Source organism: Euleptes europaea, chromosome 13, assembly GCF_029931775.1.
Source record: "Euleptes europaea isolate rEulEur1 chromosome 13, rEulEur1.hap1, whole genome shotgun sequence".
Lineage (NCBI taxonomy): Eukaryota > Metazoa > Chordata > Lepidosauria > Squamata > Sphaerodactylidae > Euleptes > Euleptes europaea.
Window position 1 is genome coordinate 11,462,584 of NC_079324.1, and position 23,384 is coordinate 11,485,967.

Genomic DNA, 23,384 nt, shown 5'->3' on the forward strand with positions numbered 1-23,384 from the left:
TTTCATAGGGCAGTGAGACAGTGGCTGGATTTGGAATTACACAAAACCACAGTTAAGGAAGCTTTAACTGTGGTTTGATGTAATTCCCAAATTGACAGGCTGTGGTTTGCAGTGGGTCGCCAAACTAGAATCTGAAATCGTGGATTTGGTTTTGGCCTCTGGATTGACATACTCAAGACTCACTGTGGTAAAAGCCACAGTGGCGATCCTCTGGCCAAAGTCCATCTGTTCAATTAGGCTTACACGTGAATAATTCTGCATAGGATTCCACCACTGAGTGCCAGTGTGGTGGAGTTGGCTGATATAGAAGAGGGTAAATATTTAATTAAGGGTAAATAAATGTCCCTGATCTTGTCAGATCTCAGACGCTAAGTAGGGTCAGCCATGGTCAATACTTGGATGGGAGACGACCAAGGAAGACCGGGTTTTCTGTGCAGAGGAAGACAATGGGCAAACTGCCTCTGCTCCTCTCTTGCCTTGAAAATCCCATGAGGGAATTTCATGGGGTTGCCATAAATTGGTTTCAAATTGGCAGCACTTCATTATTAATTATAAATACTGATGTGAATTTAAAGCAAAAACTCGCCACTGGTTATGTTTTTTTAACATTGTCCTGGCTTTTGCTATCTGATTTTAATCTTTCTAGGTTTCTACTCGATTGTCTGTTTTTAAGATATATATTTTTAATTCACTACCTGCTTGTGTTTCCTGTTTATTAAGTTCTCTGTGTTATGTATTTTATATTACAGGTTTGAGATTCAATTGATTTTAAATAATGTGGAGGGTTGCTGCTGTTTTTATGATGAGTTTCTTTTTATTGCTTACTGATCGTTTTACAATGTACAAAGTCTGAATCGGGCCAGTATCTTTGCAGTTCATTTATTCGAGCCTTTGGCGTTTTGGAGATACAGTTTGGAGCTCAGAGGCTGCGTAAGTGTGACATAGAATGATGTGGCTTCTTGCGGGGAAGGGGGAGAGATTTGGAGCATGACAGTTCTGACCCATATGCAGAATCCATCAGGGGTTCTCTTGTGAAAACCCCATCAAAATGAATGAACATTGCTCAAAAAGAGCAATGTGCCTGTTCGTGTCAGTGAGGCTTTCCTGGCATAGGACAACTTCCTGTATGGATTGTGTCCCATGGGAGTTAACAAGAGGGGATCTCCATCTGAATTTTCCATCACAAAAACCAAAATGTCCTAACAAACAGCCGCACTTGGACTAGGAATGGCTATTCTATTTTCTACTCTAGTCTGTATTTCTGTGTGAATTTTTATTATTATTATTATTATTTGCAACTATGGAATAAGTCAGTTTGCCCTGGAATAAACTGGGGGAAAACTACTTTTGAACAGAAAATTTCTTTTCCCTTAATTAAGGTGTAGATCTCTTTGAGAAATTCAGAAAACTACTTGGTGATTTTTCTTGACCTCCACTGGTTATGCCTCTTTTTATCATTTTGCTGAATGTTATGACTCTTTTTTCTAATTGCACCCCAGTGTCTTGCACCAGCCTGTTGGAAGTGGTTAATTTGTTGACTTAGCAGGAATTAGAGTCTGATACAAATATTGACAGAAATGTAATTTCAGTTAATCCTCGTCAAGGCATAATGGAAAGGTGTACGTTGTCTCATGGTTCAGTGGCCTTGCTGATAGCAGTTGGTACTGTCTTTGCTCAACTCCTCCTTTTCCTCCTCCATTCTGTAATTTTCTGCATAAAAATGAGGGGAATGGTTTCCTTTCTTTCATTGCATGTGAGGAAGTGAGCTCTGAGGAGGAGGATCAAGGGCCTAGAGACCAAGTCCTATGAGGCTGAGGGACTTGGGAATGTTCAGTCTGGAGAAGAGGCAGCTGAGGGGGGACATGATTGTTCTCTTTAAATAACTGAAAGTCTGTCACTTAGAGGAGGGCAGGGAGCTGTTCATGTTGGCAGCAAAGGATAGGACTCGCAATAATGGGTATAAATTACGGGTGGAAAGGTACGTGCTGGACTTTTGGGGGAATTGTTTTTACAGTAAGAGTTGTTCAGCAGTGGAATCAGCTGCCTAGGGAGGCGGTGGGCTGCCCCACACTGGCAGTCTTCAAGCAGGGGCTGGACAAACACTTGTCAGGGATGCTTTAGGCTGATCCTGTCTTGATCCTGCATGGCCCCTTCCAACTCTGCCCAGATATCTCAGGTCAACATCCAGCCCTGTGACAGGTGGACCTCATAGCATCCTTCTTCAAAAATAACATGCAATTGTCAAATAATATAGAATGATCCGTGAAATTATCGTGACCCCATCAAGTCATAAACTTTCCAGTTTATGCTACATCATGGCATTGTGGTGGTTGAAAGTACTGTCAAGTCGCAGCTGACTTTTGGCGACCTTGTAGGGGTTTCAAAGCAAGAGACATTCAGAGGTGGTTTGCCACTGCCCATCTTCTTAGTAATCCTGGACTTCCTTGGTGTTCTCCCATCCAAGTACTAACCAGGGCTGACCCTGCTCAGCTTATTAAATTTGACCAGATCAGGCTAGCCAGGGCCATCCAGGTCAGGGCATTCGTTATTCTATATTTCCAAGTTCCAGCTACAAGCAGATGGTATCTATGTGTATTTTGTCAACAGATGGAAGCTGGCTCAAGCAGGCCAGATTAACAAAAAAGTTAAAATCCTGACAACCTCAGGTACTACATTACTACACTTCCCAAACACCCCAACTGCTAGAACATGACCCAGAGAAAAGATGACCACTACACTTCCAACTATAAAAGTAATATTCACCTTTTTGCCTTTGGCACCAATCAGTCTCTTCAATCCCATGTCTCCCTAAAAGAAAAGGGAAAAAGTGGTAATGAACATTTCTGTGGTACTCAGAGGCTGTCCAATTATACACGCAGCCCTACTCTGTACACATCATATAAATGTGTAAACATATGTAGGTAGTTGCACTATGTCCCAAGTTTATAAATTGTGTTTGGAAAAAACGAGGTACATTTTCCCCATCTGAATTCTCAAAACTCTGCATGGCGGCTTATTGTTGAGTTTTGAGAATATGGATGGGGAAAAAGTGCATCTAAAGAGTGGCAAATCCAATGCAAAACCTTCCATGAATAAATGGCCTTAGTGTAGAGAACAGAGTAGTCGTCTGAGTAGTATAAAAAAGAATTGTAACCTCTTGAGATCTACAGCAACATCAGAAAGCCAGACAACATGAGGGCCTGTGAGAGACATTTGGAAGGCCAAAGAGTCTCTCTTTCTGTTTTCCCGACTTTCTCATTTTCCCTTCAATTGCTTTGCCTGCATTTGATTTCCCCCTCCCCTCAGTTTATGTACATTAAAGTTATTTATGTCACTTTTCCATTTCAAGAACAACCAAAGTTGGCTTATGTTTCATGTTATATGGTTACAATTGTAATTGTAAAATCATAAAGGCAATAGGTTTATAACTAACAATAAATCCAGTTTAAAACCAGCCCCTCCCAAATTAGCATGTTTTTTAATCGTCTTGGGAAAGGCCTTCATTGTAGTGCTAAAAAAAATGGGGAATTTCAGAGATTTGGGGCAGTTGCTGAGAAAGCCTGCATACGGGCCTCCCCCTAGACACACCTGACCCTAGGGATGCCAGGTCCCCCTGGCCAATGGCAGGGGATGGGGGTGGGGAGGTTGGCTAATCTGGGTTGGGAAACTCATGGAGATTTGGGGATGGAGCCTGGGGAGGACAGGGACCTCAGTGGGGTCCAGTGCCATGGAGTCCACCCGGCAAAGCATCCATTTTCTCCAGGGGAACTGATCTCTGTAGTCTGGAGATCAACTGTGATTCCGGGGGATCCCCAGGTCCCACCTGGAGGCTGGCATCCCTACCTGAGCCCCCTGGGTCACTTTTGTTAAAATACACAACTGGGTTTATTTAAATACCCTTTGGAAAGGGTAAAGATTTATGAGAGGGTGAGTGGGACTAACAGTGGATTCTTCTTTCTTTTGCCTGCTGGTAATTCTCTCTTGGTTAGACAGTGGGCTGGAACAGTGCATTTTATTTTGTTCCTCTCCTTCCATTATCCAACCCAGATGCTGTAATTTCTTCCCACAAATGGATTTTGGGGTGGGGGAAGTGGGGGTTACACATGTGATTCTTTGATGCTTTTTTAGTGAGTGAGTGTGTGTGTGTGTGTAGACCCAGACTAGCCTGATCTCATCAGATGTGAGAAGCTAAGCAGGGATGGTCCTGGCCAGCATTTCGATGAGAGGCCTCCAAGGAATACCAAGGTTGTGATGCGGAGGCAGGCAAAAAAATTTATATATATATATATATATATATATATATATATATATATATATATATATATATATATATATATATATTGTGTGTGTGTGTGTGTGTATGTATGTATGTATATATATATACATACATATATATATATATATACATACATACATACACACACAATATATATATATATATATTGTGTGTGTGTGTGTGTGTATGTATGTATGTATGTATGTGAACTACCTACAGCATTTGAAAGAGACAGAGAGAGAGACATTATTACAATAAGTAAAAAAAAATGATTGACTTATTTGTGCTGATGGGATACTGCAGCCAGAAAATTTTATTCTGAGCTGGGAGGGGGCCAACTTTTTTGAGCCTGCGGCACAGGGTGCAACCGTAAAATGGCTTCCACAGTAGGCGGAGCCAGTCACAAAATGGCTGCCACAGGAGGTGGGGCCAACCACAAAATGTCAGGAAGCAAGGTTATGTATAACTCTTAATAGTAACTTGTCAGCATATCAGTCAGGGATATAAATATACAGGCAGGATATAAATGTTTTAATAAATAAATAAGGTGCCTTTTTAAATCATCACATTGTTTTAAAATATTTTTTTGCACACACACACAACTTACCTTCAGTCACACAGTGAAGATTCTCATCCTGAGTTGGCTGTTTTAGCCAAAGCAACACTCTTTAAAATATGTGCAGCCAATCAGAAGCCCTGCTGGGGCAAAAGCCCCACATGGCCCTGCCCACTTTCTAAAAACACTTAGTGGGTGGCAATGGTGCCCATGGACACCACATTGGGGACCCCTGGATTCGATCCTGAACCATTATAAAACTGGAACTGCCTACTGGTTTATGTTATTCTTACAGGATTTAAAATGGAAGGGCATCTACCATCAAAATGGGATGCTTCTACCGCAAAATATCTTACTTGCTTTCTTGACATGTTTCTGTTCTGTGATTTAGCAAATTATATATTTTCTTCTGTGTACCATGGCACCTATTATGAAGTCTTTTCAAAGTAAGCTGCTAAATCCATAAAGAATATAGGGACTATCTCAAATCCTGGTGTTTTTTTCTGTTTTTGAAGGCTGCACACAAAAAAAATTGGTTATGTTATGATTTGCAGCAGACTTTTAAATCATCACTTTCAGAGTCGTAGTTTATCTTAAAATGCCTTTCCTGTAACAGATTCCTGAGTCTTCCTTCTTACCTCCCTTGGGCTTTTAGGGAAAAAAGCTAAAACAAAATGCTCCCCACCCAGTAAATCTCAGGTTCCCAGAAGGATCAGCATTTTTGTAAGGGGGAGATGAGGGTTTTGAGTGGTTTTTATGAGTACCCACAGCAGAATCTTTGTAAATTACATGGAACATTGCCGCAACCAGAAGCATGTTGGGGCAGAAAAATGAACATATCTATAGTTTGGCTGAACTGTATGAGTTTCTGTAAACTTCTACAAGATGAGGCTATGTGAGTGATTCACCTTTAATACAACTTGGTGCATTTTTTTAAAAGCTCTGTCTTACAAAAGTACCAAACTACCTTCATTATTCTCCTAAAGCAATGGGATGTCAGACTTTATCATAGCATCAGAAATAAGTCCTAGAGGGCACTGTGTTCATTATGGGGCTCCTCCTGGCTCTCCAGTGAGGCTGCAAAACAGTGTTATTCTAGATATTTTTAGGACAGACCGATACTGGGCAAATGCATTGCTTGTAGAGCTTAGGAGAGCCAGTGTGGTGTAGTGGTTAAGGTGTTGGATTAGGATCTGGGAATCCCAGGTTCAAATTCCCACTTTGCCATGGATACTTGCTGGGTGACCTTGGGCCAGTCACACACTCTCAGCTTTGACCCTGGCATGTATTTGGATGGGACACCTCCAAGGGTCATGTATGTTGCAGAGGCAGGCAGTGGCAAACCACCTCTGAATGATTCTTGCCTTGAAAACCCTATGGGGTTGCCATAAGTCAGCTTCCACTTTCCTGGCCTGAACTATTCAAGAGGGCTTTTGTGCACGGATAATAGGGTTGCACTGTACAAATCGGTTCACAGACTTATCTGGATAAATTATTGGGACTGTGGTCTGTACTGCTGTGTATAATTTATTGTAGTAGGATCATATACTGCTTAATGTGTCATATGAATATTTATGTCATGCTTCAGTCCTTCTGGTGGTTCCAGACTTCTAAAATCCTAATGCACTGGTTGTTGAATGTCCCATTTTGTTGACTGCACTGACTCGCTATGTGTAATCCGCCTTGGGTCCCTGTGAGAAAGGCAGACTATAAATAACGTGAATACACGGACATTTGCTTGTTCTGAGATGGTTTCTGCAGAAGCAGAAATAATGACTTAACTGATTGCTTACATGGGTGGAGGAAAGAACCGAGCTGGAGGATCCTCCTGGCTCATTCATGTCGTGGTGAACAATGATTTGCTCTTACATCTGAATCATGCGATTGCAGCTATTCTTCCTGCCAGCTTTTTCACTTTAAACACTAGGTGGGATGAACCAATATGACTGACACTTGCCAGCCACCATTATGCTGATCTGTGTGCCACTTGCAAGACAGCAATGTAATTTAATGCTGTCAGGAAGCAACTGAATTATGATGATCCCTCAAGGGGTTTTCAAGGCAAGGGGTGAGCAGAAATGGTTTTCCTTTGCCTGCCTCTGCGTAGCAACCCGGACTTCCGTGGTGGTCTCCTATCCAAGTACTGACTGTTGGTGACCTTGCTTAGCTTCCCAGCTCTGATGAGTTTAGCCTAGTTGGGGCTATTCAGACTGTTACAGCTAGACAGCAGTAGGTGATTACTAAGGAAACAGGGATCCTTCAGCATGCTTCAAGTTCCCTCTGAAACAAATCCTTGGGAATTCCAACAGAATTGATCTACTGATAAGGCACATCCCTTGCTTCCAATACATTGCCTGAGCATCTACATAAGAAATGGGAAACACATTCAGTGGGGGAATAAGGAAAAGTCGGGGCTCAGCTGCTTGCTCCAAGATGGGTCCTAGGGAGCCAAATAGGGTTGCCCACCTTCTAGGGCCTGGAGTTCTCCCAGTATTTCAACTGATAGGGTAGCTTTGGAGGGTGGACTTTATGGCCCTCATATCCCTGATGAGCTCCCTCCCCTCTTTAAGCTCTGCCCCCAAATCTCCAGGAATTTCCTAACCCGGAGTTGGCTAGTGTCAAAAGACATTACAAAACTGGACCCTGGCCTACTAATAATGGACAGTCCTTCCCCTTATAAGAGAATCAGCACAAGAGCCAGGGAACACAGTCTTCTCTTCTGTCCTGATTTGGGTAGTGTTGGGGATTGTGGTTTGGCTATGCTGTTTCTGCCCTGGCTTGGTTGCTTTCCTAAGAGAACTTGTTTCTATATGTGGAGAGCTCTTGGTTCGAAGAGATGCAGTGGACAAGCTGTGCATCTCTAGTCTTAATTTATTTGCCTCCCATCTATTGATAATTGGATATGGTTTCTTAAAATGGTTCAGTGAGCTTTTCCAAAACATTCAGCCTCCCATAGTAACCCAGATTGCAGGCCCTTTGAGTGTCAGGATATTTGTGAATATAAGAGTGAATTATACGCAGTGGAGGTTGTCTGCTTTGTCCTTGTTTGGCTCTTTTGGTGTCAAGGCTTAGCTGTTGATAGCACAAGATCTAATCTGTGCCTTTTCCCTGGCAAATGCATTCTTTTACAGGGCTGAGTGCATCAGGCTGCCCCTATTTTGTTCTGTTTAATCTGAAATAAATCTTATGAAAGAATTCCCTTCCAGACAGGTAAGATTATCTCTAGCAGGGGCTGTCCATTTTCTCTTGGCAGATGCAAGCAGCATCCAGTGGAAAGTGATCTTCTGTTCTCTTGGTATCCTTACAAATTAAATTAGGTACAAGTATTTCAATAAACACAGGATTATGTAAAAGGGGTTAATGAAACCTCTCTGACGTCTTGGATTTGATGCTTTCAGTCGTGTTTATTTGATTTTCCTGCTCTAAAGTTTTGTCCTAGCTCTGCTTTGTCCCTCTTGTTAAGATAGGCCCTTTGCGCGCGCTCTGAGGGGGCAGTTCTCGCTAGGAAACTGTTGCTTTTGAGGTTTGGTGAGAACGGAGAAGAAAGGTTAGAGAGATTTCCAGCCAAAAAGCTACCCTTACAGAGATTATGCCATTTTGTAGCAGTGTTACCAAATGTGCAAGAATTCTCACACGACATGTACATGAATAGGACATTCGATTGAGGACAACAGAAGGTGCTTCTTCACATAATGTATTTACTTTCTTTTATTTAAAACATTTATTAGCTGTCTTATTACCTTATGGGAACTAAAGGCAGTTTACAATGTAAATAATAAAGCCACTGGTTAAAATGGACAATTTAAAACTGCCTGTAGGCAGAAGAATGAATCAAATGCTGTGGTTGAGTGGTAGAGCATCTGCGTGGTGTAGTGGTTAAGAGCGGTGGTTTAGAGCGGTGGACTCTGATCTGGAGAACAGGGTTCGATTCTCCTCTCCTCCACATGAAGCCAGCTGGGTGACCTTGGGCTAGTCACACTCTCTCAGCCCCACCTACCTCACAGGGGTAGCTTCTTCATGTTGTGGGGAGGGGAAGGGAAGGTGATTGTAAGCCAGCTTGATTCTTCCTTAAGTGGTAGAGAAAGTCGGCATATACAAACCAACTCTTCTACTTCTCCTCCTCCTCCTCCTGCTAAAGGTCCCAGGCTCAATCTCCCAGCATCTCCAGTTGCAGTCTCCCTTTTGGTTTTTGATGGTGCCAAGTAACAGAAGATCTTGAACAATTTCAGCTTCTTCATGGTCAGCCTTAAAGTAGTGTGATTTATTGTGTAAAATAAATAAGTATTATGAGGAGGAGGATGGAAGGAGCCTAGCCTGCTGGCCTTTTGTGTCTGGGTCTTTCCACTAGATTCAAGATTAAACCACCTTTTCTATTTCCGTCACTTCTGAGTGAAACCTGAAGAACTCTAATGCACACCACCAATGTCCTTAACAGGCATCTTCAAAAGGCCAAATCAGGACAGGTTTGCAAGTACCAGAAACTAGGGGAAGTTAAATAATTTGCATGTGAGTTCCAGTGAGAGCCAGTGTGGCGTAGTAGTTAAGAGTGTGGGACTAGTACCTGGGAGAACCAGGTTTCGAATCCCCACTTGTGCCATGGAAACTCACTGGGTGACCTTGGGCTAGTCCCTCTCATCCTAACCTACCTCACACGGTTGTTGTGGGGATAAAATGGAGGAGAGGAGAACGATGAAAGCCACTTTGGATCCCCATTGGGAAGAACAGCAGGGTGTAAAATAAATAAATGGGATTTTGTGCCATTTGTAACTGTCGTGGACTGCAAACTCTGGCGGTTTCATGATGACAGTGTGTGGACTAGGATTAGTCAGGCCTGGGTTCAAAATCCCCCCAGAAATCCATTGGGTGACTTTGGACCTGTCACTCTCTCTCAACCTAACCTGCCTCACTGGGTGGCTGTGAAAGTAAAATTGAGAATGGGAGACCTTGAGCCCCCTGGGATGATTTTATCCCTCCTTGGGTGTAATAAAAAACCACTTACTAAACTGCAAACAGTTAAGCAGTTCCATGTGGTCATTGTTAGCTGGACCTTTTTTGTAAGTGCAGTTCCTACTTTTAGTCATGGATCAAGTTGTGATTGGAGGGGGAAGGAAGATATGTTTGCTCACAACTCTGATGTCAGCCAACCAGAATTAGTGCTACATCTCATCGTCCTGTGATGACTTCTGGAGACGATTGCATCAGTTCTGTTTTAGGGAAGCTATAATTAATGTAAAGTTTCAGTTGTGTTGGCTGGTTTGATTGGTGGGCAAGTTGCTGTGTGGAACTCCTAGCTCTTAAAAATAAAGCGAGGCTGATGGGAAGACATGACTTGGTCAGGTTTGCTCATTTTAACCTGATGAGCTCTCAAGTAGAACAATGGGATAACCTTGGGCCGAATATCATGTGCAAAGTTTAAAGCCGTGGGTTGATGTTACACCTTTGGGGCTTATTTTGGGGTAAGCCAACCCAACCATCCAATGGAGTTGTTTCCACCCTGTCTGCATCTGTTGTGGAAATGGCCTGATTTAGAAACTTATTCTGAGGCTGGGTTGTAGTATTAACTTGAACAGACCAGTAGTGTATAAATGGAAGTACGTTACCAGCCTGTGTTAAAATCTCCGTTATTTTTTGCTTGGGTCCAGAAGACCTAATTTTATCCTTTCAGTAACAGAGTAAACTCGGTTATCCATCATAAGCTCTTTAGAAAGCTTGTCTGTGTGGCTATGAAATTTGTACAGGGAATGGCAGAAACTGCATAAAATGTGCTCTGGAAGTTGAGCATTTGATATGCACACTAGAAAATTGCATACTTAAAGCAATTAAATAGGATTGTTTTCTTTTTATCTCCTCGTCATATTTTCTTCTGCAAACCCTACTGTGACAAGTAGAGGTTGTGCAAGAACACCATGATCTTTTGCAGACCCCATTTATGTTCCTGTTCATTTCAACAGGGCTTTTGCAGGAGAACTTCCCAGTGAATTGGACCCTTAGATGCTTGAAAGAAACCATCTTTTCCAGCTGCCAACCAGCCCTTCCTTTCCCTTAGCCACTCCAGTCTCGGTTGCGTTGGTTCCCATTAGAAACAATAAATTAGATCTTCTATAAGCCTTTAAGCCTCCTATTGCATAACCTAAAACCTTAGCATGAAATCAAATATGCTTGGCACTTTGGGTATCTTGAGTTATTTACGCCACTTTAATAAGAGGTAGGAAGGCGAGAGGGAGAGAGGCGAACGGGATGTCTGACCTGACCTAGTTTTTGTTCTGTCTCAATTAAAAGTTTGTTTCTCAGTCTTAAACAGATAACTGCAGGCTGCAATGTTTCCAGCTGCTAGGGTAGCACCATAGGCATTTTGGGACTACTCTGTGAACTGCATGTTTTGGGGCAGAGATTTACAAGTGACACATTCTTAGATTTCTCTACTAACCAAAGTATCCTGGGCATCATGTATAAAAATTCAGCATTGAGCATTGTACATTGTGTAGAAATAACCATACAGTTTTGATGCCGCTGTGGTTGAGTGACTGAATCAGTCCTTGGCTTCTTGTCTTATCTGTCCGTGTGCACTAGTAGATTGAATCTGCATTCCATAGCAGTCAGGACCATGCCTATGCTTGTAAATCAATCTCTCTCTCTCTCTCTCTCTCTCTCTCTCTCTCTCTCTCTCTCTCTCTCTCTCTCTCTCTCTCTCTCTCTCTCTCTCTCTCTCTCTCCTCCCCCCCCCCAGTCCAAGATTCCAATCCATTTCAGGTGTATGTTGGAAGAACAAAATTCTGTATTCCAAAGTCTACTCCATGTCCAACTTGTTCTCTGCCTGTCTTGTCTTCGGAACATGAGCTTTAAAAGTGTCCAATATCTAGAGATGTAAAATTCCCAGACATTTTGAAGAAATGTGTTTTCCCCATTTCTCCCCCAGACAAAAATAGAAAGGGGTGTGTGATATGTACTTTAAATATTTATTTTTCTGTCAAACCTGAACTTATTTTATTGGGTAAACATAAAATGCATCAATTATAACTTGACATAAAAAACTGTACTATTTGTAATATTTATGGGATTTAAAATCCCTTTTTTTCTACAAGTCAAATTGCAAATATACCCTTTACTTGAGAGAGAACTGCAGACTGCAACACCCTAAGCTCCCTCAGCATATGTATTGAACCTTTTTTGCTGTTTGTGGGGGGGAGTTGAAATCAGAAAACAAATTTTGTCATGAAGAAAAGAAGGTGTGTTATTTGGACATAAACACTCTCCTACAGTCACAGTGAATCTACCAGCATATTTGAATAGCAAGCTTACTTTATAACATCGAAAACACAGAACTCTTTAACAACATATTATTGAACACATTATAGCATATTAATTACTGCCATAATTATTCACATTTAAACAATAACCCTATCCTTAAAAATGTTATATATGTCTACAGTATACATAAGACTTATCATGATCTATTGCTATAGATTATTTTGCATAAAACATTCATGCTGCACATTTTCAGTTTATTTATTTGTTTATTGTTTATGATATTTACAGTCTCACTTTCTTATAGGGGCTCAAGGCAGATTACACATAGTGATCCAATACAATCACACACAGAAAGGGACATTCACTAACCAAGGACTTCAGAAGTCTGAAACCACCAGAAAGAAGTGAAGCATAATATAAGCATTCAAATGACACATTAAGAGGTACAGAATTTGCATTAATAGGATCCTACTTACAATAAGCTAGACACAGCAGTATGGACCACAGTCCTTAATCATTTATCCAAACAAGTTTATAAAACCATTTCATTCAATGCAACCCTATCACCTGCGCAGAAAAGCCCTCTTAAATAGTTCAGTTTCTCATAGTTTGCAGGAGGGCAGGAGCTGCCCTGACCTCCTCGGCCAGGCCATTCCACAAAGTGGGAGCCGCCACGGAGAAAGCGCATGTATGGGGCAGTTGTTGACTTTGCCCATTTGCCAGCAGGCAACTGCGGACTTGAGTGAAATTGTCATGGCAGAGCCTCGGGAGAGAGGTGGCCCTGCAAGTAAGAGGAGCCGTGACCATGAGGGGCTTTGTATGTGATAACTTAAACTAAGCCCGGTGACATATGGGCAGCCAATGGAGCGTCTGCTGAATGGGAGTAATATGCAGGCTCCATCTAACTCCCATTCATACCCAAGCCACAGCATTCTGGACCAGTTGATTTTGAGGGAAGACCAATGTACAATGCATTACAGTAGTGCAGTCTTGATGTTACTGTGACATGGATCCAGGTGGCCAGATGAGGCGTATCAAGGAAAGGGGCCATCTTACAAGCTAGGCTGAGTTGGTAGAAAAACTTTTTGCAGCTGCTTTAATTTGCTTTTCCAGAAGTAAAGCTGGATCCAGTGTGAGTGACCCCAAGGCTTTTAACTGAGTCAGCAAGGGTCAGTTGAACTCCATCAAAAGTGGGGAGAACAGTGTCCTTTAAGACCCCTTCCTTCCCAACCAGCATTACCTCTGTCTTTTCAGGTTTTCATTTCAATTTGTTCACTTTTAGCCAGTCAACCACCATGGCAGAGATTCAAGACCTTTACCACATCACTGGAAGATTTGGATAAGGATATAAACAGCTGAGTATCATCAGCATATTGATGACAACAAACCCCAAAGCTATGAATGATTTGTCCTAAGGGCTTTACATAGAGATTGAAAAGCATAGGGGATACAATTGTGCCCTGTGGAACCCCACAAGATAGGTCCCACACCGATGACAACTGGTTTCCAATAGCAACCCTTTGAGTCCGATCTGTGAGGTATGATTTGAATCAGTTCAATGCACATCCCCTGATACCTACTTCTGCCTCCAGTCACCTCATTAAGGTGGCATGATCTACTGTATTGAAGGCTGCAGATAAATCCAATACGAGCAACAGAGAGGCTTGGCCTTTGTCTGCACTCAGGTGGAGGTCATCAACTAAAGCTAGCACAGCTGTCCCTGTCCCATAGCCTGGCCTGAAGGCAGGCTGGAAAGGGTCTAGGGCAGATGAGTTATCCAAGGAGTGGAGTTGGTTTGCTGCTGCTCTCCCAATCACTTTGACCAGAAATCATAGATCAGAGACTGGGCGATAATTGGCCACATCATTTTCCTGTAGGGATGGTTTTTTAAGTAGCGGATGAATAACCACCTCTTTAAGTGGCTGATGGGAGATGCCCTGAGTTAGTGACTGATTTATAATAGATGTTAAGGGTTTGTTGATGTGGTCCTTACATGATTTTATCAGCCAACTTGGACAAGGATCTAGGGTACAAGTAGTGGCCTTCACAGATCCCAGGATCTTGCCCACACGCATGACAGAGATCAGGTCAAAATGTTCCATCAATAGGCCAGGCGGTGTATTAGGCCTTCCTTCTGGAGTACCTATCTTATAACAGACATCTAAATCAGAGCGTACTTTCAATATTTGCTCAGCAAAAAACTTAGCAAAAATATCACAGCTAATTGTCATTACTGGAACATCAGGCACAAATTTAGGCATCAGCATAAAACCTTGTTTTAGTAGGCATTGCACTCATTCCAAAAGAGAAAATATTACGTAGTAATGTTTCCATGCTTCTGAAAATTTCCCAGTTTTTCCATTGAATAATTTTTTTCTGAATTTTCCCACACCCCCCCCCCCAGGCCTTCCCATCTCTATGCATATCCAGATTCTTCTTTTTAATCTGACCATTTTGGACTATGAATATACAAAATGTCAGTTTTCTAGGTTGTATGGAAATTCATCAACCATTTTGCGATATACTTTACATCTCCCGTTCACATGCTGATGTCCCATTTTCATACTGTCCCAGTAAATGAGATTTCTTGGGCTACGTATGTGCCAATTTTCAGTTTTGCAGATGATGTTGATATCCTCCTCAGTTAATCAGTTCCATGCATTTTTGTGTTCATGATATTGCAAACATTCTTGCTGTTTCAGATGTGTTCTAACAGAAAGCAATGATAGCAAAAGGAAACAAATGAATTGGCAGAAGACGATAATTGTTTTATTGTTTTGACAGCTCTTTGGGATTTTACAGGAGGGAGCTCCTTACAAATGTGATAGAGCATCCCATGGTAAAAACAGACGGTTCTTGAACTCTGGAAACTTCCAACATATTTTCAGGAAGGGACAGTTCTGCTTGACTAAGCTTTTGGAATTCCTTTGACAATATCACTGGATTTGGCAAGCGTAAGTAGTCAGCTGGCCTTTGAGGAGTTAAAACATGAGCTGAAACCCCACCGCAGCTCTGCTCCATGTAAGCGGCCTCCAAGATATGGAGTGTTGGAGGGGATCATTGGGATGGCAACTCTGTTAGAGGAGAGGAAAGGGCAGTGATAGGCCAAACTTATTCAGGTACCTTAATTAATAAGGTGATGGTGGATTCCCAAGAACAGAGGCAGCCTTTGTTTACGAGGCCTGTTTCTGTCAATTTTGCAAGAAGCGGCGCATTGTCCGGCTCTTTGCTATTCACGGAGACTGGTGGGCTGAAGCCAGCGCACTCCTCAGAGAAACGACGTCTTGTGTCACGCAAGCGGCCGACTTTCATCCTGACTGGAATGAATGTGGTTGCCCCAGAGATTCTTTTGCTTGCAGTGGGGCGTAAGGCAGAGGGCAGTGCTTGGGGGAAATAGAGGTCAACATTAACCTACAAAATGTCCATTCCGTTTTGTATGCCGTGGAGTCTCTTTGTTGTGTCGGTGTCTCTTTGTGGGTGGTTAGAACGTTGGATTGGGATCTGGGAGACCCAGGTTCGAATCCTTGCTCTGCCATGGAAGCTTGCTGGGTGATTTTGGGCCACTTGCGTACCCTCAGTCTAACCTACCTCACAGGGTTGTTGTGAGGATAAATGGAAAAGGGGAGAATATTGTAAAGCACTTTGGGATCCCATCAGGGAGAAAAGTGGGGCATAAATGAAGTAAATAAATAATTTTTAAAAATCTAAACGACACAGGTATTTTAGGCTCCCAATATTATGCGTTGTCATTGGAATAAATTGTGAGCCTAGAAGATACATGTTAATTATAATTTTTCCTGTTAGGTTTTCTGCTCCCGTGGCCTTACTAGGCCCTCAGAGTGGACTTTTCTTGTATTAATGGAGGGTTTTCCCCCTAGTCCTCCTCTTCCTGACTTAAGTTCTAGGGAAATTCAGGGCCCAGGACAGGCCCTAGCCCATTTTAGCAAGAAAAGGGTAACCAATCCTGAACAAGGGAGCAGGGATGTGCGAGGAGCTTATAAAACGCTTCCTCTCCCAAGCTCCATGTGGGAAAGCAAAGGCTGCTCCAGCCTGCTCTAGAGCAAAGCTTTTTTAACTGTGGGTCGCAACTGTGGGTCTCGTAACTGAATGTGGGGGTCGCAAAAAATTGTTTTAAAATAAATTTCTTTATGATTTATTATCAGTAAATGTTTTATTTGTATACCTATTTTATATACCTATATACCTGGGGTCGTGTAAAAATTTTTCGGGCAAAAAGGGGTCGTGAGTGAAAAATGCTTAAGAAGCCCTTAGGAATAAGGGATGTGTTGGTTATTTTTGGGAATAAGTTAGATTCAGGTACATTAGGGCACATTTGCTTGGCAACCTTAAACCTGAATAGGTGCTTATTTGTTTGCTTTTGGGGCAAAACCTCCCATCTGGGATGCCTTTCTTTTCTTGAGAAGAGTTACTAGCCATTCTTAGTACCTTTTGAATGTTTCTGTTTTGGTAGCAATCTCTTCAGACTTTGTTGGATTCTTTAGAAGACTCAGACTTCGTGGCTTTTCTAGGGAGCTCCTCCTTGCAATAAAAGGGGTACTACCCAGAGAATTAAAAGGGGAAGGGAGTAACCTGGGCCCCTCTTAAGTAAAGGTGAGCCCTCAAAGGAAAGGTTGGTAGCAGCGGTTTACCAAGCACCCACCTGCCCAAGGGTTAAACAGGGTGGGTGAGAAGAAAACCAAAAGGAGGTGAGGGGAGCCTGCAGCCCAGGAGGGGGGCTTTGTGACTGTTTCCCCCACTCCAACTTGCCCCAGCTTCTGTGACAGTAATATATGTAATTATGCACTGCTAGTATAGTTTAAATATTGAGAAGTCTTTATTTCCGTGATTTCTCAGTGAAACAGATCTATGACTGGAGTAGTAATTTTTCTTTCCTGCCTATCTGGCTGATGTACATGTGTTCAAGGATCCCCTGTGTATGCAGACTATGCACATATTCTGCTGTATGTGCCATCCAGCATCTTGGGAAATGGATAGGGTTGCCAACCTCCAGGTACTAGCTGGAGATCTCCTGCTATTACAACTGATCTCCAGCCAATAGAGATCAGTTCACCTGGAGAAAATGGCTGCTTTGGCCATTGGACTCTATGGCATTGAAGTCTCTCCCCTCCCCAGGCTCCACCCCAATAACCTCCCAACAGTGGCGAAGAGGGATCTGGCAACCCTAGAAATGGAGAGGTCCCAAATTGTGTCTACATTTGCCTTTGCTTGTTAGGGCATATGCATGTAGGATCCCTGAATATGTAGAAACTGTGTAGAAATGTAGGATCCCTGAACGTGTAGAAATTGTGGGAGAGGCTGGTGGAGCCAATACTGACTCTTCTCCACTCCACCCAACCCACATTTTCAGTTGCCTCTACATTAATGTCCAAAGAGGTTGATGGACATTTGTAAATTGAGGACCCAACAGATTCTAACGGGCATGTATTTTGCAAAAGTCAATAAGGTGAGGAGAACACATTGTCAGTGTGTTGTAGAACCTTGGTTATTTTGCTGTAATGCACCCAGCCAAATGTAAAGACAACTGGATAGTAGGAAATGTAGACCAGGTGGGGTTCGTAAGCGGCTCTGTGTCCCTGCAGGTCTGAGGGAGGAGGTTGCCTGGGGGCAGTGACTCAGCGAAAGGGCTGAAATCTTGGAAGGATCTAATTCTAAATTAATCAGATGGCTGCAATCCAGAGACGCCATAGAGCTTCCATTTCTAAATGAACTAGTCCCTGAAGAGACAGTAGCATAATTGTTCACCAGGCCAGCTTCAACATCACACTTTCCATCGCAGGAAGCGCATTTGATAGGACTCCTGAGCAAGAATACATGCAGGCAATATAATGTGAGGATTTACCATCAGCAAAATAGGAAGATCCTGGTCATTCTTAGCCTGTATTCCTCTGCAGAAGCAATCTTTATTGCGCTTCCGTGGGGGAAAACATGTTGCATTTTGGGAGTCCCGTGGGATCAGCAGTTTGATACCCATGACAGCAAAGACCAAGCCTCTGAAAAATGCAGAAAGCAAGACACTTAGTAGTTAATGTCCTGTGACCAATGTCCTGGCCCTCTAAGGGTAGGTACAGATTAACTGTGGTTAACACTCTCCATGTTTTCCTTGTAATCAGGGTTTTTAGCCATCTCCAGTCCCCGGTTAAGACTAGTGAAGGAAAGCTAAATGGCCATTTGTGCTTGAGTTTCTGTGAGAGAGCAGAAAGAGACCCCATGAACCATTCCATTAAGGCAGGGCTGCCCAACATGCTGCCTGTGGATGCCATGGTGCCTACTGACACCCTTTCTTGTGCCCGCCAAGTGTTTTTAGGAAGTGGACAGGGCCACTGGAGATTTGATTGGCTTTGCAGGTTTTTAAAAAAATGTTGTTAGCAACTCACTTCAGAAGGCAAACGTTGCAGAGCTTTAAATGACAATCTCCAGTGGGCAGATTGATAGAGGAGAAAATGGATCTTCTCGTGTCCCAGGCCATGTTGGGTTTTAAAGGTAAGAACCAGCGCTCTGGATTGCACTTGGAAGCAAATTGATAGCCATTGCTGATTTGTAAAGACTGCATGGTACGTGCTTCTAACTCATGCTGCATTTTGTATTTTTTGGAGTTTCCTTATAGCCTGCAAAGGCACCCCTATTTTATAAAGGAACTCAACGATCACTTTTCAGTGGGTCCATAAACTGGGATTCTGGCTAGGAGTCTTTGAAAACAGCATGCATCGGTTTAAAGCACATGACTGTTTTCTATTTAAGTAATTTGGGAGTATCTGATGTCAGCTCCTTCCCATAAATAAAATACTTGTGACATGTAACACCTGGTCTTCCCCCAGCTGGCTCCAAAGTGCTTCCTCCCCTTCTCAGGTTTCTTTCATTCACAAGTGAGCAGAATGACCTGTTCCTGCAGAGAGACTTAAAAGTATGGTGTGAACATGACATTTTTCAGGAAACATCCATCCATTTCAACAGGATAGCTTGGCTTAATAGCCGCCCCACCCAGGTTTGAATGCAGTCGATCCACTGCTGTTGCAATAGGATGAGGCACCTCTGAGATGTACGCTCAAGAAGATTGTTTGGAAGGGCAGTAAATTGGAGTGGAAAGCAAATCCATGCAATCTAGCCTCCTCCTATCTGCAAGCCAGTTTCAGCCAGCAAATACTAGAACTTTCTGGTCTTGGGCAGATTTCCTTTTGGATAATGAGAGCAGCAGAATGTGTCTGCTTTAAAAGGAACATCTTAGGAAGAGAGACGTTAAAGGACGGGGCTCCACCGAAACTTTAGCACCAGTCAAATCTTATTGTGCAAAGGGGTAACCAGGGTTCCCAGGCCTTGGAGACTGAACTGAGATTTCAGGATTTTGGCCTCTCTGGAGGAGTAGTAAAATCTTGGGTGAGGAGTTAGAAGAAGAGGGGAGGAGGCTATTTTCTGCTCAGCTTGAGAGCTTCACTCTATGCCTCCCCCCACTCCAAGAGGCTCCATGCCCAAGTGCCAAAAACACAATCCATGTAATATTTTTATTAAAACCAACCCAATGTCGCACAACAGTGTTCAAGTTTTCAAGTTCCCCAAAACTCTTCCTGAGGCTAGAAGGTAGAAATTTTTTTAAAGGCTCCATCTCCTGGTTATCTTGGTTCCACCTTTTAACTTCCAGGGTCGACTGTTAAATCTGAAGATCTGACCCTCAAGAGACCATGCAATCCTATTCAGAACATGCGTTTGATTGTATCTGTATGAAGCATATATCTGTTACAGTGTGGTGCATGACATATTGACTCAATGGAGCTGAAATTTGGCCACTCAGATCTGAAACTCCTGTTCCTTTCAACGTGAGTTTGCACATCAGGAGCTCAGCCACAGCTGCGTGGTATTTTCTGCAGAAGTTGTGGCTACCAGGGGTTGGGGGTTGTATCCTGACAATTTGTAAAGCAGCATTCCTGGCAACGCATGTTTTCATGTCCCATAGTGTTCTATTGATGGATTGAAACTTTATGACACACGTATTCATTTAAAGTCCTTTGTGGTTAATGCCACACAGCTAAAAAGTATCAAATCCAGGTTGGAAAAGGCTGCTCAATAATGGTGGATGACAAACTGTTATCTCCAATCAGGGTGGCTGTCATAACAGAATAGCTGCCGGGTTTTTAAAAGCTGCAATTTATGCTTGTCTCCAATAAATTTCTAAGCAGGCCTCATGTATATCACAAACCTGCCCAAATGGTGATGGAACGAACCATTTCTCAGCACTGTTTTATATCTGTGGAAGCTTCAAGTGTTTGGGTTACTCACTTTTTCTCCCTTTGTTTCTCTCTCCTTCTTTTAACAGGGTGGGAAGAACTTTTATCACGGACCATGTGGGGGTCGCGACTGCAGCGCCGGCTGCAAATGCTTTCCGGAGAAAGGTGCCCGGGTAAGTTGGTGCCTTTATTTGGTGAAGAAAACCAGTCCTCGGGCGTCTTATCTAAGCTGTCCTTCTTTTAAGGCAAACAAAGTTAATAAGCTTAAGACTCAGTCTGCTGACTTCGTAAGGGAAGGGAAGTGAGGGGGAACAGCTGCGTCAGCAGCACACTGGCCCTGGCCAAGGCTTTGAAGCCTCTTGGGAAGATTGTGGGGTTGTGGCCCCTACAATGAGGCTTTACCCAAGCCAGACTTCTAACTGAGGAAAAAACACCAGTGGGTATCCCTGGCCCTACGTGAGAAGGACAGTGTGAAGTATCATAAATATAAGGGCTGCATTATCCAGTCAGTTAACTGGGTAGAGTAATCCGGTAAAAAATCTTTAATTAGTTTTAGCAAACTGCCCTGATTCATTGGACAGCACGCTTTTTCTAAAAAAAACTTGCATACTTACAAGAGCTGCAGGTGGCTGATAAAGGTAGTTTCCTGTGCAAGGATCGGGTCATTACTGACCCTTGGGGTGGCCCACAACACTGGGACTGATGAGCTGAGGGGAGCAAGGGAGAGGGCTGCATCCCACAGCCCCTTTTGCGGATAGATCATGGTATCCAACCCACTATTTTATTTGGTGGTGGTTGTGGTTGTTTTTTGCAGATTGAATTGTTCATAACTCATATGATCAGTTGATAATTGATGACAGCAGTAATAATAATTTTTAATGGCTAAAGACCACTTTTTAATGGCTAAAGACCACTGTCAAAGATAGGACATTTTGGAGGACTTTCATTCATAGGGTCACCATGAGTCGGAAGCGACTTGATGGCACTTAACACACACAAAGACCACTGTCCCTCTTCTCCCCCTGGTACCAGGTGTGTGGTGGTTCCCTCCCCCCACCTTGGCTCACAGTAGAAGCTTGCAGCCAGTAGGTGGAGTGACATTCATGATGCTCCAATATCCTGGGTTGGTACTAGTTTCACTAGTTTGGCTCACTCAGGGCCATAGGCAGCAAGTCACCTACACACTGAGAGCCTAGGGCAAGAGCATGTTGGCTCGTGCCAAAGAGAACAAAGACCTCTGGCCCTGCCCAGACTAAAATACCTGTAACAGAGGAGGAACAAAAGTTTATCCCGCATCTCATTCAGCTGACAAAAAGACATTCCCAGCTTTCCTCTCCTGACCTTTTTTTTTTTTTTTTTAAAGTAAAAAATGGATTTGTGTGTGTGCCTTGGCCCTTTCTCAGAAGCATCTCAATCATGTGCCTTTGGATGTTGAGTATATGTATTCAGACACAAGGTAGTTGGAGATCACCACATCAAATCTCTTCTAGCTACTGTGAGTCCAGAGGATCATGTTAGGCAAGCCATTGGCCCCTTTCAGATTACCGTTCTAAACCGGATGTTATCTGTTGTTGGCCCGATTCCAAGTAAAGCGATACAGGGACTGGTGTTTCACACAGCCCATTTCAATCTGTCTGTGAGCCGTCTCTAAAGCGCTCTGAAGAGCTCTGGCCATTTCAAACAGTGCTGCTTTTTTCTCCTCCGCCTTTTTTTCACAGTGCTTTCCTTTTCATGGTTGTTTTTTTTTATGTTCTAACTTTTGCACTCTAGCGCTAGACCAGTATATCAGTTCAGTGCATCTGAATGCTGGCAATATAGCACTGAATTGCTATATTGGTCTAGCGCTGCAGTGCAAAAGTTAGAATGTGAAAAAATGTGGAAAATAATACACTGTGAAAAAAGGCCGGGGGGGGGGGGAGTGATCCTTTTGGAAGTGCTCTAGACATTTTAAACAGCACACAACAGAGATTCAGAAGTGCAGAGAAGAGCTGAAAACAGGAGAAAGTGGTTTACTTAAAAATTGGTTCAACCCCCTCTTTGGCAATGGGACACAAGCAGCTTTGTATGAAAATGTGGGGGGGGGGGAATCGGTTAGCAGCCAGGAGCCAAAACGGTTGTGTCTGAAATGACACAAAAAATCCATTAGCAACCGGAAGCTAAAACGGATTATAAGGGCTGTTTGAAAGAGGCCGTTGTGTCTCAGCCTCTGTAATGTTGGGATACCGCTGTACCTTACTAGGAATGGATTACAGAGATAATGAATGTAATTTTATCAATTACTGATGTGCTTGTGCCATACCATCAAAGAAACATAAGATAAAATATTGGTCTCTGCTCGAGGAAGCTTACAGTTAAATGTTGACAGTTTGGGTACTTTTGGAGTCCCCTTTGACCCTGAAAAGACTATTCCTGAGGTCACATGACCTGTGTGAATGAAGAGCCATGCATGTTGGGAGGTTGCAGTGAAGAGGATTCAAGGGATTGAAAATGCCCCTTTCCTTAGTTGGTTCCCTTCTTCCTCCTCACTGCAGGTCCCTGAGCCATATAGGGTATGGGTCCCATAGCCCTAAGGATCATCCTGCCAAGGGTTGAAAAGGTCTGCACTAGCAGAAATGGATAGTATCATGGGACAGATCAGTATTCCTCTGGCAGTTGGCTGGATACAGCCATTGTTTTCTTTTGAAAGGTCAGGTGTTTTGATGTTAGGTGGATGACTACATACCACTTCTGAATTTCCCAGTGTTGGCATGTATGAAGTCTCACGAAGGAAGCACCCATAGTATTTGCCAGTAGCCAAAACCAAACCCACCATCAGCTGCTTGGACTGTGATGTAATCCGTGGGTTGTTTGGGACATCATCTTTGTGTCTTTTTCCATTTCTGGAGTTCAGCCAGATTGTTTGAACTGACCGCAATACTGTTGACCTTGCAGTTCAAACTCCTGGTTTCCCTTTTGTTCACCTGTCACAAAAGTTTTAGACTGTTTTCATTGCTGACCTGGGAACTTGGATGAACTTTAGCTTTATTTCTTACTCGAGCTGAAAGTATTAGGCCTAGGCATTGCTTTG

General features: G+C 43.0%; 1 protein-coding gene across 1 annotated transcript in view; it reads left to right on the forward strand.

Annotated features, from left to right (window-relative positions):
• COL4A6 (collagen type IV alpha 6 chain) overlaps window positions 1–23,384 on the forward strand; it is a 234,884-nt gene that overhangs the window by 66,496 nt on the left and 145,004 nt on the right. Inside the window, exon 3 of the mRNA XM_056858952.1 lies at window positions 20,407–20,490. Within this exon, the coding sequence (XP_056714930.1) occupies window positions 20,407–20,490 (84 nt within the window). The remainder of the gene's footprint in view (window positions 1–20,406; window positions 20,491–23,384) is intronic.